Raw genomic sequence first — 19,010 nt, 5'->3', positions numbered from 1 at the left:
GTTGTAATGCGTTACTCCCGTCAGAAGGTGGCAGTAATGGGCCCTAAGCTTTCTGCAAACCGACATCAAACAACATAAGGAGAATGAGAACACGTTGCTAACAAACTGAGATTAGACAGCTGAAACATGCAGGTAGTTGTGTGGAAGAGAAACAGGAAATAAATGAAGGTGAGGTGGAACCAAACTCTGAAGATAAATCTACAGAAGATAAGCAGCAACATTTGAGTGAAGCAGTGAGCAGATGGCCGAATCCACCATCAATAATTCATGGTCAGATCAACTGAATTTGGGGAAAATGTCTGATTCATGAGCAAATGTCCATCCCTAAAGTATGCTTGACGGCCTTTAATTGACCTGAGCGGCATGCAATTGACATACAAGTCAATTAAATTATATTTGTTTTAAAATATTTGATTAAAACGAGTAGCTAACAAGGCTAAAGGTATTTCTTCTTCTTCGGAGCTTTAAATCTCGGATCTCATTCGTTACTGCTGAGTCGTGTTCATCCAACTTGCTACAGACCGAATCTTCATCGCAGTAAAGTTGTATTTTTTTAACAAGTCAGTTTGAAAAAGACGTAAAATTGAAGAGCAACATTAAAGAAGCAAAAGTCAACCACCTAAAATCAGTATTGAAATCATTATTTTGTAGAACATTCACATTATACTTCCATCCCTGCAAAATATGTTTCTAAGAATTGAGGCATGTTACGTTTCATGTTTTTACCTGTAAAACTAGAGATGTAGAAGGATGAACACTTAGAAAAGCTGCTGCTACTAAATCTGTTTTTAATTTTAACAACGCAGAACATTTGTCATGCTTTTACATAACTGTTCCTGGGTGGCTGGAACTTCTCGTGTCACTGTGAACAATCCTCAAAAGCGTTTTTTTTTTTAACCTCTGACACCAATTCTCTTTGGTATTTTGCTGTGAAAATTGAGTGCTTCATGAAATTAGACAACAAAAATGTGCAAATAATTCAATTCAATTAATTTATATTAAAAAGCACCAAATCAGAAGTGAGGTGAGGAAGATCCGGAACAGAACTTTACAAAATCATAGAGAAAACCACAACAATTCAACATCAGCTGGAGGGAAAAACTCTTCTTTAACAGCGGGCGGCCTCCAACAGTAACAGTGAGGCCAGTAACCACAGATCAGAAACATTCATGTCTGAAGATACCTGCAGGCAACTACAGGACAACTATGGCATGAAGTCAATGACATGCTACCATGGCTTATAGATGCACGGAGAGTAAAAGGGTGGAGAGCTGCAAGGTTTCCAGTCACAACCAACCATCAACCATCAGTGATGTCATCAACCATCAGTGATGTCATCATCCATCAGTGATGTCATCAACCATCAGTGACGTCATCGTTGGTTTGTGAACGTTATGAATCCTCCAGTTCAGATTCTGTCCGTCACCATCTTTGCTAGTTCGGAACAGTTTGGAGCAGGAAGTGACCACATTTGGACGAGCTGGGGGAGGAGCCAGAGGTGGATCTGACCGATCTGATCGGAAACCTGACGATACTACGTCCCGCCCACCGATAGCTGTAACCTGACTGCACCACAGGCCTGTCAATCAAACAGACACTCCCCCCAAAACAGGTCTTCTTGAATCTTCTTTTCTAATGAATGAGGGATTATTTTCAGATGGACCTCCAGAAAACTAAGAAGAAGGAGTGACTTTAGCTAACAACACCGAGATAACTGATGGACACATTTTATTCACTTTGGATTTGATGAGAGAAGTTGAATGGGAGTCTATGGAGCCGGAGGCTTTTTGGAGCCGACCTCTAGTGGCACTCGCTGGTATTGCAGCTGAAGACACTTCTGGATCAGAACCATTTTACAGACCTGAAGATACAAACTCTTTTATAAACAGTCTGTAATCACAACAGTGTGCGCTGTTCAAGCAGGTCCATCATCCTGCCGATCACAGCTCTGTAGGGTCCCAGGAAATTATATCAAATGTTTTGTTACATCCATTCAGTGTGAAGTCGTTCAAAACAGACAAACATGGAAAATTCACAGAAGCACAGAATGAAAAAAAACAAAAACAAATTTGAAGATTGGTTTTATTCACAGATGGACTTTTTAATGGGTGCAGATCACTCCTACATGCATCCAGCCACCTGTTTGAAGCATTTGATTTGCATCTTTATTTTTCTGGAAGTTTAAACAATCTCATAACAACCTGTCAGTGATAAGAAACTGTTAAATGAGTTTTGTTCTATCCTTCATTATCAGTGCATTGTGGTCTCTGTTTGTCAGTTTTATGAGTCACGAGTGCCATCAATGTTGTGATGAGAAGCGTCTGATGATGCAGGAGTGTTAAAGAGAGCCAGCTGCAGGGTTTCAGACCTCCACCCACTTCTTTCTTCTTTATTTGTTTGGTAGAATGCTTTTTCTTTGGTGTTTTCTGGAAAGTTTTTTGCAGATTGTTGTTTTGTTGCTGATGTTTTTGTGCATCCTGAATATTCAAAGTGAGTGGGAGTCAGTGCTGCTGCTCTGCAGATGGAATCCGAGGCTGTGTGTTATTGTGAAGTTCCAGCAGTCTGCCTCAGCAGCAAACAGCCAGTGAGAGGGAGAGCATGGGAACCTGATTCATTCAGCTGAGCCGACGCTCTCGTCCTTCACTCTCCTCGCTCGCTCTCTCTCTCATCCTCCACCGCTGCTTCGTGGCCGAGCCTGGAGGAGGAGGAGGAGGAAGAGGAGAGGATGCACTGACAACAGGAGGCAGAGGGTGAATGAGAGGGAGAGCAGCTCAGGAAGGATTTTGTCTGGTTGGAGGAAAGCGGATGCTGAGAATCGGTGTGTGTCTGTGTGAGTGTTGGCTGATGACGCGGCGCTCTGAGATGGCGTTAAGAATCCTGATTGCCTTCAGTTCTGTGGAGGAGGCATCTCCATCCTCACAAGGGGCCCACATGCAGTAACGTCTGTCCGCCGTGCCTTTTCTCCCTCGCCCGGGAGTGTGTGTGTGTATGTGTGTGTGTGTGTGTGTGTGTGTGTGTGTGTGTGTGTGTGTGTGTGTGTGTGTGTGTGTGTGTGTGTGTGTGTGTGTGTGTGTGTGTGTGTGTGTGTGCGCTTGTGTGTGTGTGTGTGTGTGTGTGTGCGCTTGTGTGTGTGGTTGTGAGCGAGCTCTCTTCCTCATCTCTCTTCTTCTTCAGCAGCCCTCACCTCTTTTCCTTTCCTCCTCGCTCCTTCACGCTGTTGTCTTCTCTCTCCATCTTCCCGCTCTTTCTCCTCCAGTGGTGATATTAGTGATGAGTCTGAACACAGGTTGAGAGCTCCTTTTCCTTGTCCAGCCACCATGGATTGTCTTTGCATTGTCACCACGAAGGTAAGAGACACATTTGTGTGGATGATTCAGTGGAGCGGAGAGGATGAGAGGGAGGCATGCAGTGAAGAAGGAGGACAGAAGATCTGTGTGTGCATGTTTCTGTGTGCACCTGACGGTGTTCAGCACCTCTGGACCGAAGAGCTCCATCAGTGGAGGTTTACTGCTGCTGGATGCTTTCACTGTTTCCTGGCTGTAATTATCTGCAGACAGACTTTAATCTGTGTGTGTGTGAGAATGATTCACTTCTTCCCTCCAACTACAGTTTGCATGTCAGCCTGTCTGTGAGGTATGGCAGCAGAAGTTGGGTTGAACTTCTATCAGCTGGTGGAGCTCCGAGCTCCCAACACACGAGCGCTCGTGAAAGCTGCAGAGTGCAGCTGGCTAACGATGAGAGCACAATACTGTTGCAGTGTTTAATAGTCAGATCCTTATTAAAGCTGTAGACCTGCAGGGTTTCATTTGAGAAATGTTCAAGGATCAATAATCATACTGTTTCATGTTATAGTGCTCAAGTACGCTCATTTCAGCGAGGTAGTTCTTATATGTAACCGTGTACAGCATCCACATCATACATGTAAGAACACCAACAAGCAAGTCACATGATGCACTAGTAGTGTTGACGTGTTGTTGGAAGTTGGCAGTTGAGTTTTCTTTTAGGTGATTCAGTTCAACATGTCATACTGTGTAACATGTTTGGCCACATGACCAGTTTGGATTTTAGCCACGATAATGTGGTACTACAGGATTAGCCCAATCAGACACAGCTGTTTTCAGAAAATGTCCCAGCATGCACTGGGGTCGAGGCGGAACCCAGGTGATGCCAGTCCATCCTGGCTGGAACATCAGATGTCCTGGATGAGAGCAACACCAGGACCCCCTGCTGTGCGAACAGAGGAGGCTCATCGGTTCACAGCCACACGTATTAGAGCAGAGCGTTGCATCCGGGAACTTTGTCTTTCAGAAACGGCCTCGCCCCCTTTTGGGGAAAAACAAACGACTCTCCATAGACATCAATGTAAAATAGTGTTACTAAACCAATCCGTTGTAAACCACCGGATCGAACTGACCGTAAAAATGACACGGCGGCACCATGTCTAGGTTTTATATTTCCACTCTACCGGCCAGAAAACACGCTGGATAGATAAAAAAGTTGAATTTGATCCCCCGTTGGTCCCTTCAGTCTTCCCTTGTACAGAGTGCAGCCATAGAGACCTTCTGTCAGCATCTTTTTTCGGACATAACAGGGAAACAAATTGAAGTTTTTCACATCATTGTTGGTGCAACTGACTACACAGCAACTCTTCGGCATATCGTTATTATTTAAACTGGCTAGTTTAAATCTGAGAAAAGTCTCAACTTCCTCCGATTCTCCGTTGCTGTCGATGCAGTACGAAGGTCTGTTTTCCCCCAGAAAGGGGCGTGGCCTTGAGAGCGATCTGACCTTTAACGCAGATGCACAATAAAAGTTCTGCTCTTTACTGGAGCACTCATTCATTCAGGAAGTGACACTTTTCTTTCACTGCCGCTCAGGGATTTTTCAGGGGGAATATTGGACCTCCTGACCGTAAGGACCTGCAGAGAGGGAAATTTAAAGATATCCATGCATTTAAAGAAAATCAACTATGTGCTCTGATTTGTGTTAAATGTGATGAATGACGGTTGGATAGCAGCTCCTCCCGACAGTGACTGCGGCATGCTGCACACTGTACTGTTGAATGGATGTGGAGCATTGTTAATGTGCATTACATAAGATTGAAATGGAGCCCACGCAATGCTAAAGCTCAGATTAGATGTGCTCCTTTCTTTGAGACATGTCCTCTCCTCCTGAGTGACAGGTGTGATGAGACAGACCTGCTGTGTGACAGGAGATCTGTAGAGAAGTGGAACTCCTGTTCGTCACACTGCAGCCGACCGGAGCTCTTCAGAAGCTCTCCAGGTGCTCCTGTCATGAGATCCTGTATGTATTATATTCAGCTCTACTATCTTAGGTATTCATCACTCTATAATGAATGTGCACTGCATAATGATATGCAGTTTCCCTTCCATAGCCGTGTTATGTAATGCTTCTGGGGGCATGATGAGTCCTGTGCTTTAGATGAGCATGAGAGGGAAACAACACAGGAAGAAACCACTCCTACATGAGTGCTGATACTCTGACACTGCTGCTGTTTTTAGATGATCCCTGTCATCTAGATGCTGACACCCTTCTACTGAGACTTCTCTTCCATACACACAACCTACAGCTGTTGATTAACTGATGATTAGATTAGATTATTATTCAGTAATGTTAAATTTATAGTGCAGTCTAGTACCGCACAGTTTTTACATCTCCTGTCTGGTGTGACATGCCCTCGCTGGCTGTGCTCTGTGGGCGGAGCACCAGCAGAGCCCACTAACTTCCTGTTTACTTCATAGACTGTATCAGGAAACGGGACGTAGCCTTCATGACATTTCTTGCAGTTACGTCAGTGTCTAGATAATCGAAATTGGTAGAAGGAGAAACAAAAGCTCCACACTGCAAGTTTAAGTATTCTTGATCAATGAGTTTCTCTACAAAACGCTAGGAAACAATATTTCATGAGAAAAACAGTCCCTGAAAGGTCCTCAGCAACAAGCTGATGTTTTATTTGATCACACGCTCATAATGGAAAAACAAAATAAGTGTGTGCTAATGCCCGGTGTGATCATACCTTGTATTAACAATGAAAATGTTCCAGAATATTGATGAGAGAAAATTGCAGTTGATATATTCCTTAAATGATGAATCCTGTAACTGTCAGATACATGCTGATGGTTGATAAATGAATGGAAACATGCGCTGACGGATTCATGGTGCAGCTCTCAGTCTCCTGATCTTAAACACACTGTGTGTGAACGGCAGCCTGAAAATATCTGTTTAATGTTGATGAAATAAAGAAGTAACAGTGTGTTAACATTTGGAAAAAGGGAGCTTTCAGTGTTTTCTGCAAAGGTTGTATTTACTTATTTTCACTTCAAAATGTGATATAAGCCCAGAGGCAAACTGCATAGTTTACCGTCTGATTTATAATTGAACATGTTAGATCTCCCTGTGTTTGTAGGGAGGCAAATAATAAGTGATGTCATCTCAAAAATCTTAATATAAATACCACACATAAATCACACATCCGTCTGATTTTGCTGGATTAAGTACAGTTTAGTTCTATCTGTGTGAAACGGCCTTGACCACCGTTTTCACCCGCTTTTCTCTCCCCGTCCTCACAGCTTCCAGCCCTGTGAGATCAGTCAATAATATTGATTGATCAATTACAAGTAATGAAAGAAGGAGTGAACTCAAGGTGGTGCAGGTGTTGTCCTCAATGTACTGATGCTTTTCTTTAACGATAGAAGAACAGATAAGAACAGAATATGTAATAGCTGAAGTATAGTTTTGTATTACACTTTTGATAGTTATAATTATTAAGCGTGTAATAATTCCACAATAGATAATAATTAAGTGTTTTACACAGAAGCAGTATTTACTTGCGGTGGGTGGTTCAGCATGTGACTGATGTTCAAGGAGAAATTTATGCGGTTTAGAGGGGGAGAGCGTAACCCGGGTTATTTTCTGTAATTATCCCCTGAACGCCTCACACATGCAGACTATTGATCGATTCCAGCTAAACAGCTGCACACAAAGAAATCTCTGGTCCGCTCTCACTTACTGCAGAGTGCACAGTTCGTGTGAGTAAAACAAGGCCTTCTACTTTACGGTTTACTGAAGGAGACATCCTGAAATCGACATCTACAAATGGGATGCTTCACCATGCTTTTAATTTGTAAGGAGGACTTTTAACTTGAAAACGATACAGGAGGTGGTTATATAGGGCTATATGTATATTTATAAATACACTATTTATTGTTTTTACCTATAGACTGTTTAGTAGCTTTCAGGTCTGTAAAATGGTTCTGATCCAGAAGTGTCTTCAGCTGCAATACCAGCGAGTGCCACTAGAGGTCGGCTCCAAAAAGCCTCCGGCTCCATAGACTCCCATTCAACTTCTCTCATCAAATCCAAAGTGAATAAAATGTGTCCATCAGTTATCTCGGTGTTGTTAGCTAAAGTCACTCCTTCTTATTAGTTTTCTGGAGGTCCATCTGAAAATAATCCCTCATTCATTAGAAAAGAAGATTCAAGAAGACCTGTTTTTGGGGGCGTGTCTGTTCCACTGCTGGCTCCTCCCCCCAGCTCATCCAAATATGGTCACTTCCTGCTCCAAACCGCTCCGAACGAGCAATATGTTAGTTGTTGATGACGTTGTTCTCTAGGATAGATACAAAAAATCAAAGTGAAATGGGTCTCTGAATAAACCTGTGTGGAAGTTACTTCAGTAAAGTCTGTGCAGGAATCACTGTAACTTCTCTTCTATCTCACTATTCTCTTTCTTCATGCTTCTCATTTATTTACTGCTCAGTGGAGAATTGCACAGTCTTTACAGTTATTGCAAAATGCTGACATGTAACCTTTCTGTTTTATCATATTTTTCTGGTGCGTTGGATTCGTTGTGTTTTGTGCTGCTGTGACACTTTGATGTCCCATAAAGTGTTTAAATAAGCAGATTTGAGAGGGCCAGCAGAATATAAGAAAATCTATCACAGAAAACATTTTGTGTCTGACTGAAAAAAAGTAAAGTATAATGTCTTTCAGTTGTGGGTGAAAGGATGAGTCCAAGATGGTTATTGCAGAGTAGGTGGTTCATCCTGGTATGTAGAGGCAGCTGAACTTGACACTGCATTCATTAGTATCCCTACAATTCATAAATATTCAGTTAATCATGTGCTGGTTTCTCCTGAGAAATATAAATATGAATGAATAATCTCTCAATCTGTTTCCGCCTGTGTCGACCTCTGTCCGTCTCTGATGTCTGTGTGAGAGTTTATTAGCATGAAGCTGGTGTTTGTTAGAAACTGATCGTTGGTTGGAAACCCTCCTTTCTGCAGTGCTGACCAAACTTTCCTCCCACTACGACGGCGACCTGCCGGGCCGGTTTCTGATTGTTTTGTGTTGCCTGGAAACAGAACTGCTTCTCTCCAGGCGGGAGGAGGACAGACTTTGTGGACAGGGGGAATCGTCACATCTCTGTTTGCACCCTTTTCAGATCTGGTTGTTGTCAGATGGTCGGTTGTTCAGCACATCACACTGTTGGTCATTCTTATGTGACTTTGTGTTAAATCAATCATCAATACTAGAAGTCAGAATCTGTAACCAGCTCTCCCTCACAACGTCTGCATGTGATGAAAGTTTAGATCTGTGTTGCTCCGACAGTGAGGACATGGAAATCACTGCCAGTGCAAGAAGAGAAAGAGAAGATGGAGCGTGACGTGATGCAGAGTGAAGCGGTCAGAGCGACACCTCAGCAGTTCTTATAGGAGTTTGACTTAAGAGATGAAGAGAGAAATATGAAGCAAGTACAACTTTAAGTATAGATGCAAAATTCCCCGTTAAGGAGAGACGATTAGAAAAGATGCAGTCAGATTATCAATCTTCAGTTTTAATGGTTGTAATTAATGACCATAAACTTTCATGGGAACCTCCCTAACTTATCAAAATATAGACGGTATTGCAATTCTGAAAAAAAAGCAAACACGGGGCTCTTCATGATGTTTACACACACACACACACACACACACACACACACACACACACACACACACACACACACACACACACACACACACACACACACACACACACACACACACACACACACACACACACACACACACACGCTGGGAACCTGCAGAGCCTCCATGTACATCTAAACAGTAGCTTCATGTTGACACGCTACAATTAAACACAGGCAGATGTTTATTTACACACGTCAACATGTCAACGTGATATCACAGCACTCATGTTCATGTGTAGCAAGCAATTCAACATATTTCTGTTACATTACCATTTGGAACGACATATTTTGTGTTTAGGTCAGACTTAGTTTAAGGCAGAGTTAGTTCAGGTCAGGGTGAGTTTATACCAGAGTCAGTTTATGACGTAGTTAGTTTATGCCAGAGTTAGTTTATATCAGAGTCAGTTTATGACAGAGTTAGTTTATACCAGAGTCAGTTTATGCCGTAGTTAGTTTATATCAGAGTCAGTGTATGTCAGGATTAGTTTATATCGGGGCTAGTTTAGAGTTAGTTTATGCCAGAGTCAGTATATGTCAGGGTTAGTTTAGGTCTGAGTCAGTTTATGTCTAAGTCAGTTTATGGTGGAGTTAGTTTGTGTCAAAGTCAGTCTATTGAAGAGTTAGTTTACTGTATGCTGGAGTTAGTTTAGGTCAGGGCTAGTTTATGTCGGAGTGAGTTTACGCTAGAGTCAGTTTATGGTGGAGTTAGTTTAGGTCAGGGTTAGTTTAGGTCAGAGTTGATGTCGTTAATACTTTTTGCAGAAAAATTGCATGAATTAAAAATAATTACTTCTGCAATATTGCAGAGTTTGCTTAAATTTGCATTAATTATTGCCATCGTAAGATTTCCTGGAGGGACTGAAATACTTCTTCTGACCTGGGAACTCTTCAGGACTCCTCAGAGGACCAGATCAGGAACTGAAAATGTTTCTGGGCAGCAGGACGTCTGGGCTAACATGTTAGTAGATAAATAAATATATATATATATATGGAAAATTAATGAGAAGTCCATCCTCAGTGTTTGTGCACTTGAGGTTTCAATTGGTCCAAATTGGCTTTGATGTCACTTTTTGTGATGTAACAAATCATACTCGAAGGCTCGCTCTTTAAAATGAGATTTTCAGTGAGAACAGAGAAACTTTAAGCAGATGAAGTGAGAACAACCTTCCAGTTTTAAACTCTGGACAGTAAAGCTGTAGGAAAAACATGTCTGGTTGGAGGCAGACTTGAATTATTGTTGAAGAGAAACAAACAAACATGGTGTGCGCAGAACAATTTGGAACAATTTACGTCACTTAAAATAACATTTTTGGGCCGATGCAGTTTGTTTGGAGGTTTTCCTGTTTATTGGTGGAAAATATGAGAAGGAAAAAGAGGAGTTCATAGAAAATAACATCAGGCTGTAACAGTATGTCCTGACATTTAGCCTTTATTCCTGAATGCGTTTATTCTTGCAAGATAAATCGTCATCAAAACAACCCCCCAAAAAAAGATTCTGCTAACAAACATGTCAATATTGTCTGAACGTTTCAGAGGATTTTGTGATTTAAGTGTCTGTGGTCATCTGGTGGGAGGGGCTTAGGACAGAGAGGTGGAGGGAACTGCCCCTGGTCATTAGCTGAGGATCTGACTGTTCTCCTTCTTATGTCACGCCGTACGGAGAGAGTCTGCTACGTATCCTACAGAGTCAGCTTTACACAGTCGGAGGTTGCGTTCAAGTTCAATCATTTCTGAACAGTTTCATCCTCACCCCCAGACCCCCCCCCCCCATTGTTCTTCCTCACTCCTCTCCCTCCCCCGGCTCAACTTCACACTCAGTGAGGAAGAAATAAATAAGTAAGGAATGAAGGGGGCGGGAGATCCGCTCGCTTCTCTGTTCACTTAGACTGCTGAATCGATGGACAGTTACCATGGTAACAGGGAGGCTGGCTCCAAAAATATATTCAGTGCAACATCTTCAATATGTCCTCTTGCATTCAGTTTGCTGACTGGTGCATCCTCCCCCCCCCCCCCCCCGTCCCCACACACACACACACACACACACACACACACACACACACACACACACACACACACACACACACACACACACACACACACACACACACACACACACACACACACACACACTCTGAACTCACTTCAGGATGCTGCTGGTGGTGTAAATCTGTGAAACTAACGAAGACACATCAAGTGTTTTTAAATGCAACGGTTCATATAAAGGAGTAAAACCTGCAACTCCCACTCAGGATTGATAATAAAGTGTCGGTGTGCTTTCATGTTGAACTTCAGTGGAAGGAGCTCAGACATGTTGAAGAATCCAGCAGCGAAGGAACATTTATGGCACGTTCAAGCGTTTTCATACTTCCGGTCAGATTTACATGAAACGTCTGGTCGAGGCAGACACAAAGTTAAATGAAAGCTGTTCTTGAACCATTCATAGTAGAAGCATGAGTTTGGTCTTTTGAAAGGAAACACTCGTAAGTTTTATTCCCAACAGTCAGAGTCACTGTAGGAGTCACTGGCACTGACTTATACAAGTCTGAACACACTAAAGTTGAAGGGTCTTTATTTCGAGCCTGAATGTTTTTGTTGGGTGTCTGTAAATGACTGAAGCTACGGGGTATCAGCTGGACAACACAAGAGTATGAAATCTGACATAGTCCAGATACAAATATGATAACAATAATACAGAAACATCAAGTTTTACATGTTTTTCTGAGGGTACGTCCAGGTGTTTCCAAAGAAAATACCATTTGGAGGGAGATTTATATAAAAAATAACTTCTCTAATGGCAGATAATCTGAGCACAGCGTCACACATGCTTCAAAGGTGAGTCTACTAATTAATTAATACTTTATTTATACAATTAATCTCCCTTTAAACCCAGGAGCACTGACACCCTGCTGGACCTGCTAAAGTTGAGGAAAAGAAAGTTTCTCTGCAGAACAAACAGACAATAATAATTATTTACTTTATAATGTTTTTATTCTTAATCATTTGCATGTTTGCAGCCATAGTGTGCACACATCGTGCACCAGTTATTTAAACTCATATTAGTCTCTGAGGGTTGCACACTTTCAGCAAAGTAAAATGAAAATCTAATCTAATTTAACTTTACTTTATTCATGCCCAATAATATCACAACTGCATATCCTCCTGTGGTATTTGAAAACAATATTTCTGACTTTAGTAAACGGATCAGACTTTAATAAATAGTAAAATAATGTTGTGAAGTCCAACCTGAACGTGACGGCTGCAGCTGGTAAACTGTGACGTGAGGAAACCAACAGTATTATTACGTCTTTGTGTCGGAGATCTTTAATAACTAATTGTTACCGCTGTTGTGCAAACATGTTCACACCTCTGTAGACGCTCACAGGGATCCTGCAGCTGTGTGAAGCTCAGAAACACAAACAGCTGGAAGCAACAAACTTCAGCTGCTGTGAATGTTTCATCAAACCTGGATTATATTCATCATCAGTGAGTCTCATTCTCAAGTGACAGACTGTCTTCAGACATCTCAGTCTGTAACAGTTAGAAGTGTCTTTCTCTGATATTTAAAGACCAATATTGGGACTGACGTGTTCAGACTTGGTCTTGTGTGCAGAGAAAGCCCGTTTGTAGGTGGTTTATCAGAGGGGGAGGGGCTTGGAGGCTGAGTTGAGTTTGGAGACAGAGCCTGAGTGTGGGTGTCTCACACTGAAGAGTTACAGCCCTGTTAATAACGCACCCTTAAAATAACAGCAAAATACTGCAGAACTGACTGAACACCAGGGTTTTGCTTTCTGCTTCTTCAAGATGATTCACCAACAATTCACCCGACTGCACTTCATTTTCAGACCCACACACGCAAAACAACGTGCTCGGAGCTGTAAGAAGATCCGTCCGCTCAGCTGGTCACTCACCATGTTTGTGGCTTCACCTGTTGAACCTTTGTTGCACAGATTTAGCTTTTTAAAATGTGCACTGAGTATAATCAGTCCACTATGTTGCCTGCAGTTCCCACCGGTGAGACTAACTGCAGCAGGATGTGGACTTTTAGTCAGGCTGGGAGCGGCCATCTTTAGAGCAGGTATCCACGGTGGCCAGAGATTGACTTGTTTCCTAAATCAGAACTTTAGAACAGACTGGCTCAACTGTTATTTGCAAGTAAACAGATCAGATTCGGTGTGTCCAGACATCACCAACATATCTGCATGGGTTGCTGTGGTAACGACGTACAGGCAGCGACGCCGGCCGGCACCCACGTGGCAGCAGACAGTTTGTTCTGGCTTCTGTCTGCCGACTGTTGTTCTCATTAACTTCTAACGGAACCAGAATCTACACGTTGTGATAGCTCTCTGCCAGCGGTAGCATCTGTCGCTCTGAAAACGATGTCGTCACCGTGTGCGTCGTTGTGAGTGACGCAAGAACTCCGATGTGCAGAAATCTGTTCCTGTATGACTGGAACAGATCGGCCCGGTTTGTCTCGACTGTCTCAACTTGTTCAAACTCATCCTCTTTCTCTTTATGGGTCTGTGCTATCCGTCCGCCTCACGCATGCTCGTGAAGCAGGAAAGAATGCCTTTAAATGTGGCACACATGTTGTCTTGGTCTGAAGGAGGAAGTGATACGATTTTGGAGGTCAGAGGTCAAAGTTAGAGTAACTTCACTGAAACCCGTTTGTAGCCATGACCCCAGAGTTCATCCACTGATTAGAACTCAATTAGGCAATTAGGAATAGATGAAGAAGTGATGGCGTCTTATATCCAAACTTTGCTGTGACATCATAATGTTCTGCAGAAACACTTGTCTGTCCATTATTCATAACTTTCATAACTCGTGATCAAACCTAACATGAGGTCAGATGTTGACCTGCTGACAGCTGGAACTGTGCTGATTGTGTCGATCTTCTGTTTGTCGGGTTGAACGTGTGTGAAGCGTCCACGTTTTAAGATTTGTCGTTTCTGTGCAGCAACATCCAGATTTGAAACATCGTCTGCTGTCACGTGTTCAGAAATCAGAATCCGATTTATTGACTCAGAATATAAATGATTCCTTCAAAGTCTCTATTTTATTCTTCATATTACGAGGAAACTGCAACTTGACCAGTCGGTGGAGGCGTTCAACTGTGGGGTGATAATTAGAGTTTGGTTTTTAGATGAAGTCATGCTGGTGTGTGTGTGTGTGTGTGTGTGTGTGTGTGTGTGTGTGTGTGTGTGTGTGTGTGTGTGTGTGTGTGTGTGTGTGTGTGTGTGTGTGTGTGTGTGTGTGTGTGTGTGTGTGTGTGTGTGTGTGTGTGTGTGTGTGTGTGTGTGTGTGTGTGTGTGTGTGTGTGCATGCGTGCCTCTCCAAAATAGTATGAAACATGCTGCAAAAACAACTATTTAGTGCGCTATGAAGCTGCTTCATATCACCAGCATGGGGCAGTGTTGTGATAATCACTGTCTCTATATCATGCTGTGAACTGCAGCACTCATAGAACTGAGGTTATAACCAGATAACTACAATTCTCTCGTGTTGAGCTCTGTTAACTAATGCGTGTTTTAATAACCCACAACTGACTTCTTACAACAGGGAAAAAACATTGGTAACACAAACATTTGTACATGTACAAAATGACACTGCCCTGTGGCATGCTGGGTACGCTAGCTTGTTAGCCAGGTAGCATAACGGTCTGTTACCAGCTGGGAGAAACTCTGTCGAATCAGTACATTCCAGAACAGAGAAGAAGAAAACAACAATGATTGTTTGTAATATGACAGGAAGAGCTGGCGGAGACTTATGATGAACGCAACAACAATCCACCGACACTACAGGACACCGTTAGCGGAGGCAGATGTGTTCCGAGCAACCATAGGCAAGCTGTGTGGTTCGTCACTATACTTCAGTTTAACAGTCAAGCTGAGAACATATGAAGACAAGAGGCGTTTCTTTAAAGTGGCACTTCAGTTAGGTGCAAACACAGACTGGATATAAAACTACAGACTGGATATAAAACAGACTGGATAGAAACACAGACTGGATATAAAACACAGACTGGATATAAAACACAGACTGCATAAAAACACAGATAAAAAACTGGATATAAAACACAGACTGGATATAAAAACACAGACTGGACAGACTGGATATAAAACACAGACTGGATATAAAAAAACACAGATATAAAACTGGATATAAAACACAGACTGGATATAAAACACAGACTGGATATAAAACACAGACTGGATATAAAACACAGACTGGATATAAAACACAGACTGGATATAAAACACAGACTGGATATAAAACACAGACTGGATATAAAACACAGACTGAATATAAAACACAGACTGGATATAAAACACAGACTGGATATAAAACACAGACTGGATATAAAACACAGACTGGATATAAAACACAGACTGGATATAAAACACAGACTGGATATAAAACACAGACTGGATAGAAAACACAGACTGGATATAAAACACAGACTGGATATAAAACACAGACTGGATATAAAACACAGACTGGATATAAAACACAGACTGGATATAAAACAGGATATAAAACTACAGACTGGATATAAAACACAGACTGGATATAAAACACAGACTGGATATAAAACACAGTCTGGATATAAAACACAGACTGGATATAAAACACAGACTGGATATAAAACACAGACTGGATATAAAACACAGACTGGATATAAAACACAGACTGGATATAAAACACAGACTGGATATAAAACACAGACTGGATATAAAACACAGACTGGATATAAAACACAGACTGGATATAAAACACAGACTGGATATAAAACACAGACTGGATATAAAACACAGACTGGATATAAAACACAGACTGGATATAAAACACAGACTGGATATAAAACACAGACTGGATATAAAACACAGACTGGATATAAAACACAGACTGGATATAAAACACAGACTGGATATAAAACACAGACTGGTTATAAAACTACAGACTGGATCTAAAACTACAGACTGGATAGAAAACACAGACTGGATAGAAAACACAGACTGGATATAAAACACAGACTGGATATAAAACACAGACTGGATATAAAACACAGACTGGATATAAAACACAGACTGGATATAAAACACAGACTGAATATAAAACACAGACTGGATAGAAAACACAGACTGTATAGAAAACACAGACTGGATATAAAACACAGACTGGATATAAAACACAGACTGGATAGAAAACACAGACTGGATATAAAACACAGACTGGATATAAAACACAGACTGGATATAAAACACAGACTGGATATAAAACACAGACTGGATATAAAACACAGACTGAATATAAAACACAGACTAGATATAAAACTACAGACTGGATATAAAACACAGACTGAATATAAAACACAGACTGAATATAAAACACAGACTGGATATAAAACACAGACTGGATAAAAAACTACAGACTGAATATAAAACACAGACTGGATACAAAACACAGTCTGGATATAAAACACAGACTGGATATAAAACACAGACTGAATATAAAACACAGACTAGATATAAAACTACAGACTGGATATAAAACACAGACTGAATATAAAACACAGACTGGATATAAAACACAGACTAGATAAAAAATTACAGACTGAATATAAAACACCGACTGGATATAAAACACAGACTGGATATAAAACAACGACTGGATATAAAACACAGACTGAATATAAAACACAGACTGGATAGAAAACACAGACTGTATAGAAAACACAGACTGGATATACAACACAGACTGGATATAAAACACAGACTGGTTATAAAACACAGACTGAATATAAAACACAGACTGGATATAAAAATATAGACTGAATATAAAACACAGACTGGATATAAAAACTTCAGACTGGATCTAAAACCACAGACTGGATATAAAACACAGACTGGATATAAAACAAAGACTCGATATAAAACTACAGACTGGATATAAGACACAGACTGAATATAAAACACAGACTGAATATAAAACACAGACTGGATAGAAAACTACAGACTGAATATAAAACACAGACTGGATATAAATCTACAGACTGGATATAAAACTAAGACTGGATATAAAACACAGACTGAATATAAAACACAGACTGCATATAAAACACAGACTGGATAAAAAACTACAGACTGAATATAAAACACAGACTGGATATAAAACACACACTGGATAAAAAACTACAGACTGAATATAAAACACCGACTGGATATAAAACACAGACTGGATATAAAACACAGACTGAATATAAAACACAGACTGGATAGAAAACACAGACTGGATAGAAAACACAGACTGGATCTAAAACCACAGACTGGATACAAAAACTACAATCTGGATCGAAAACACAGACTGGATATAAAAACTTCAGACTGGATATAAAACTACAGACTGGATATAAAAACTGCACACTGGACATAAAAGTTACAGACTGGATATAAAAACTTCAGACTGGATCTAAAACCAAAGACTGGATATAAAAACTACAGACTGGATATCAAATCTACAGACTGGATATAAAACACAGACTGGATATAAAACACCGACTGGATATAAAACACAGACTGAATATAAAACACAGACTGGATATAAAACACAGACTGAATATAAAACACAGACTGGATAGAAAACACAGACTGGATAGAAAACACAGACTGGATCTAAAACCACAGACTGGATACAAAAACTACAATCTGGATCTAAAACTACAGACTGTATATAAAAACTGCACAATGGACATAAAAGTTACAGACTGGATATAAAAACTTCAGACTGGATCTAAAACCACAGACTGGATATAAAAACTACAGACTGGATATCAAATCTACAGACTGGATATAAAACACAGACTGGATATAAAACACAGACTGGATAGAAAACACAGACTGGATAGAAAACTACTGTCAGGAGTTCAGTTTTGTCCTCCGTTTTGCCCCCGATCACCTCTCCTCCTGTGTCCCCTGTCTTTGTCTGTGGCCACAGGCCACTCACCAGTCCCAGCAGATGCAGCCACTCACCCCTGATCACCACCTGCAGGTGTGCTGCATCTCCCTGATCACCTACTAAAACCTGCCCCTGAACAACTCTGGTTGTCGGTGAATTTTTTGTTAGCCACCCGTCCGTCCTCTGTCTGCTCCCCGTCCGTCTTCCGTCTGCTCCCCGTCAGCTCTCCGTCAGTCCTGTTCCTGTTCCCGTTCCTCCGGCCTCTGTGTCTCCTGCGGATATTCCCGGTCAAAGTCACCAGTCGGTGGAGTTGCCCTCCCGGCTCGGAGGATTGTTGACGCCGTCCCTTCCGCTGGTCTGCCGGCTGCCCTGTTACCCGTGTCCCCCTGGAGCTGTCGGTTGAGTTGCCCTCCCGACTGGACGTAAGTGGACACGAGAGGTGCCACGTTTTGGTTTGTAGTTTTTTGTTTGTTTTTTGGGACAATAAAGACCGTATTTTTGGAAAAAATACCTCGAGTCTGTGAGCTTGCATTTGGGTCCTGGAAAAATACACCCACCTCATAACAGAATGCACCGACCACGGAAGGACCCAGCAGCCACAGACTCGAATCCTAAATACGTAACTTTATTTCAATATTTTTCCAATCAGGCCCGCCTGAATGACACGGTTTCCACTGAACCCCGGACTGGGTTCGAGGGAACCCGCCTGGCCTTCTGGGACCCCCCCCAGAAGGAGGGGGCGACGCCGGGGTCACCGGCAATCCGGTCCTGCTGCACCCTTGATCTCTGGACGTGTAGCCCTCAGCCCCGTCGGTCGCTACGAGCGAGCCTACAGCCCCGTCGGTCCCCACTACGAACTCTCTACCCCCGCGGCGCCGGCGAGAGATCCGGACGCCATCCGGGCCCGGGCGTTGGCCCTCAAGTACCTGCAGCATGGCCTATGCGGCAGTAATGCTGCTCCTTCGTTCCCCGTCGCTGGACGGGTCATCGACGTCCTGCCTCCAGCTCCTGCTGCCTTCGGATGGGTCGACGTCCCGCCTCCGGCTCCATCCTCCAGCGTGGT

General features: G+C 42.1%; 1 protein-coding gene across 12 annotated transcripts in view; it reads left to right on the top strand.

The window, feature by feature from the left end:
• The window catches only part of dlg2 (discs, large homolog 2 (Drosophila)), a 183,101-nt gene that overhangs the window by 10,464 nt on the left and 153,627 nt on the right, over positions 1-19,010 (top strand). The window contains exons 1-2 of one of the 12 annotated variants that reach the window (XM_069721146.1): positions 2,740-2,750; positions 3,257-3,347. The exons of 10 other annotated variants lie outside the window; for them this stretch is intronic. In XM_069721146.1, the coding sequence (XP_069577247.1) occupies positions 3,318-3,347 (30 nt within the window). In that variant the 5' untranslated portion in view covers positions 2,740-2,750; positions 3,257-3,317. Of the gene's footprint in view, positions 1-2,585; positions 3,348-19,010 lie in introns of those variants that run through there. One more of the 12 variants, XM_069721151.1, reaches the window with a different exon arrangement.

This window comes from Brachyistius frenatus, unplaced genomic scaffold (assembly GCF_029030835.1).
Source record: "Brachyistius frenatus isolate BFR_SWC_R1_liver_20210118 unplaced genomic scaffold, ASM2903083v1 Contig_258, whole genome shotgun sequence".
Lineage (NCBI taxonomy): Eukaryota > Metazoa > Chordata > Actinopteri > Embiotocidae > Brachyistius > Brachyistius frenatus.
This window is presented reverse-complemented; position numbering and strand designations above follow the sequence as displayed.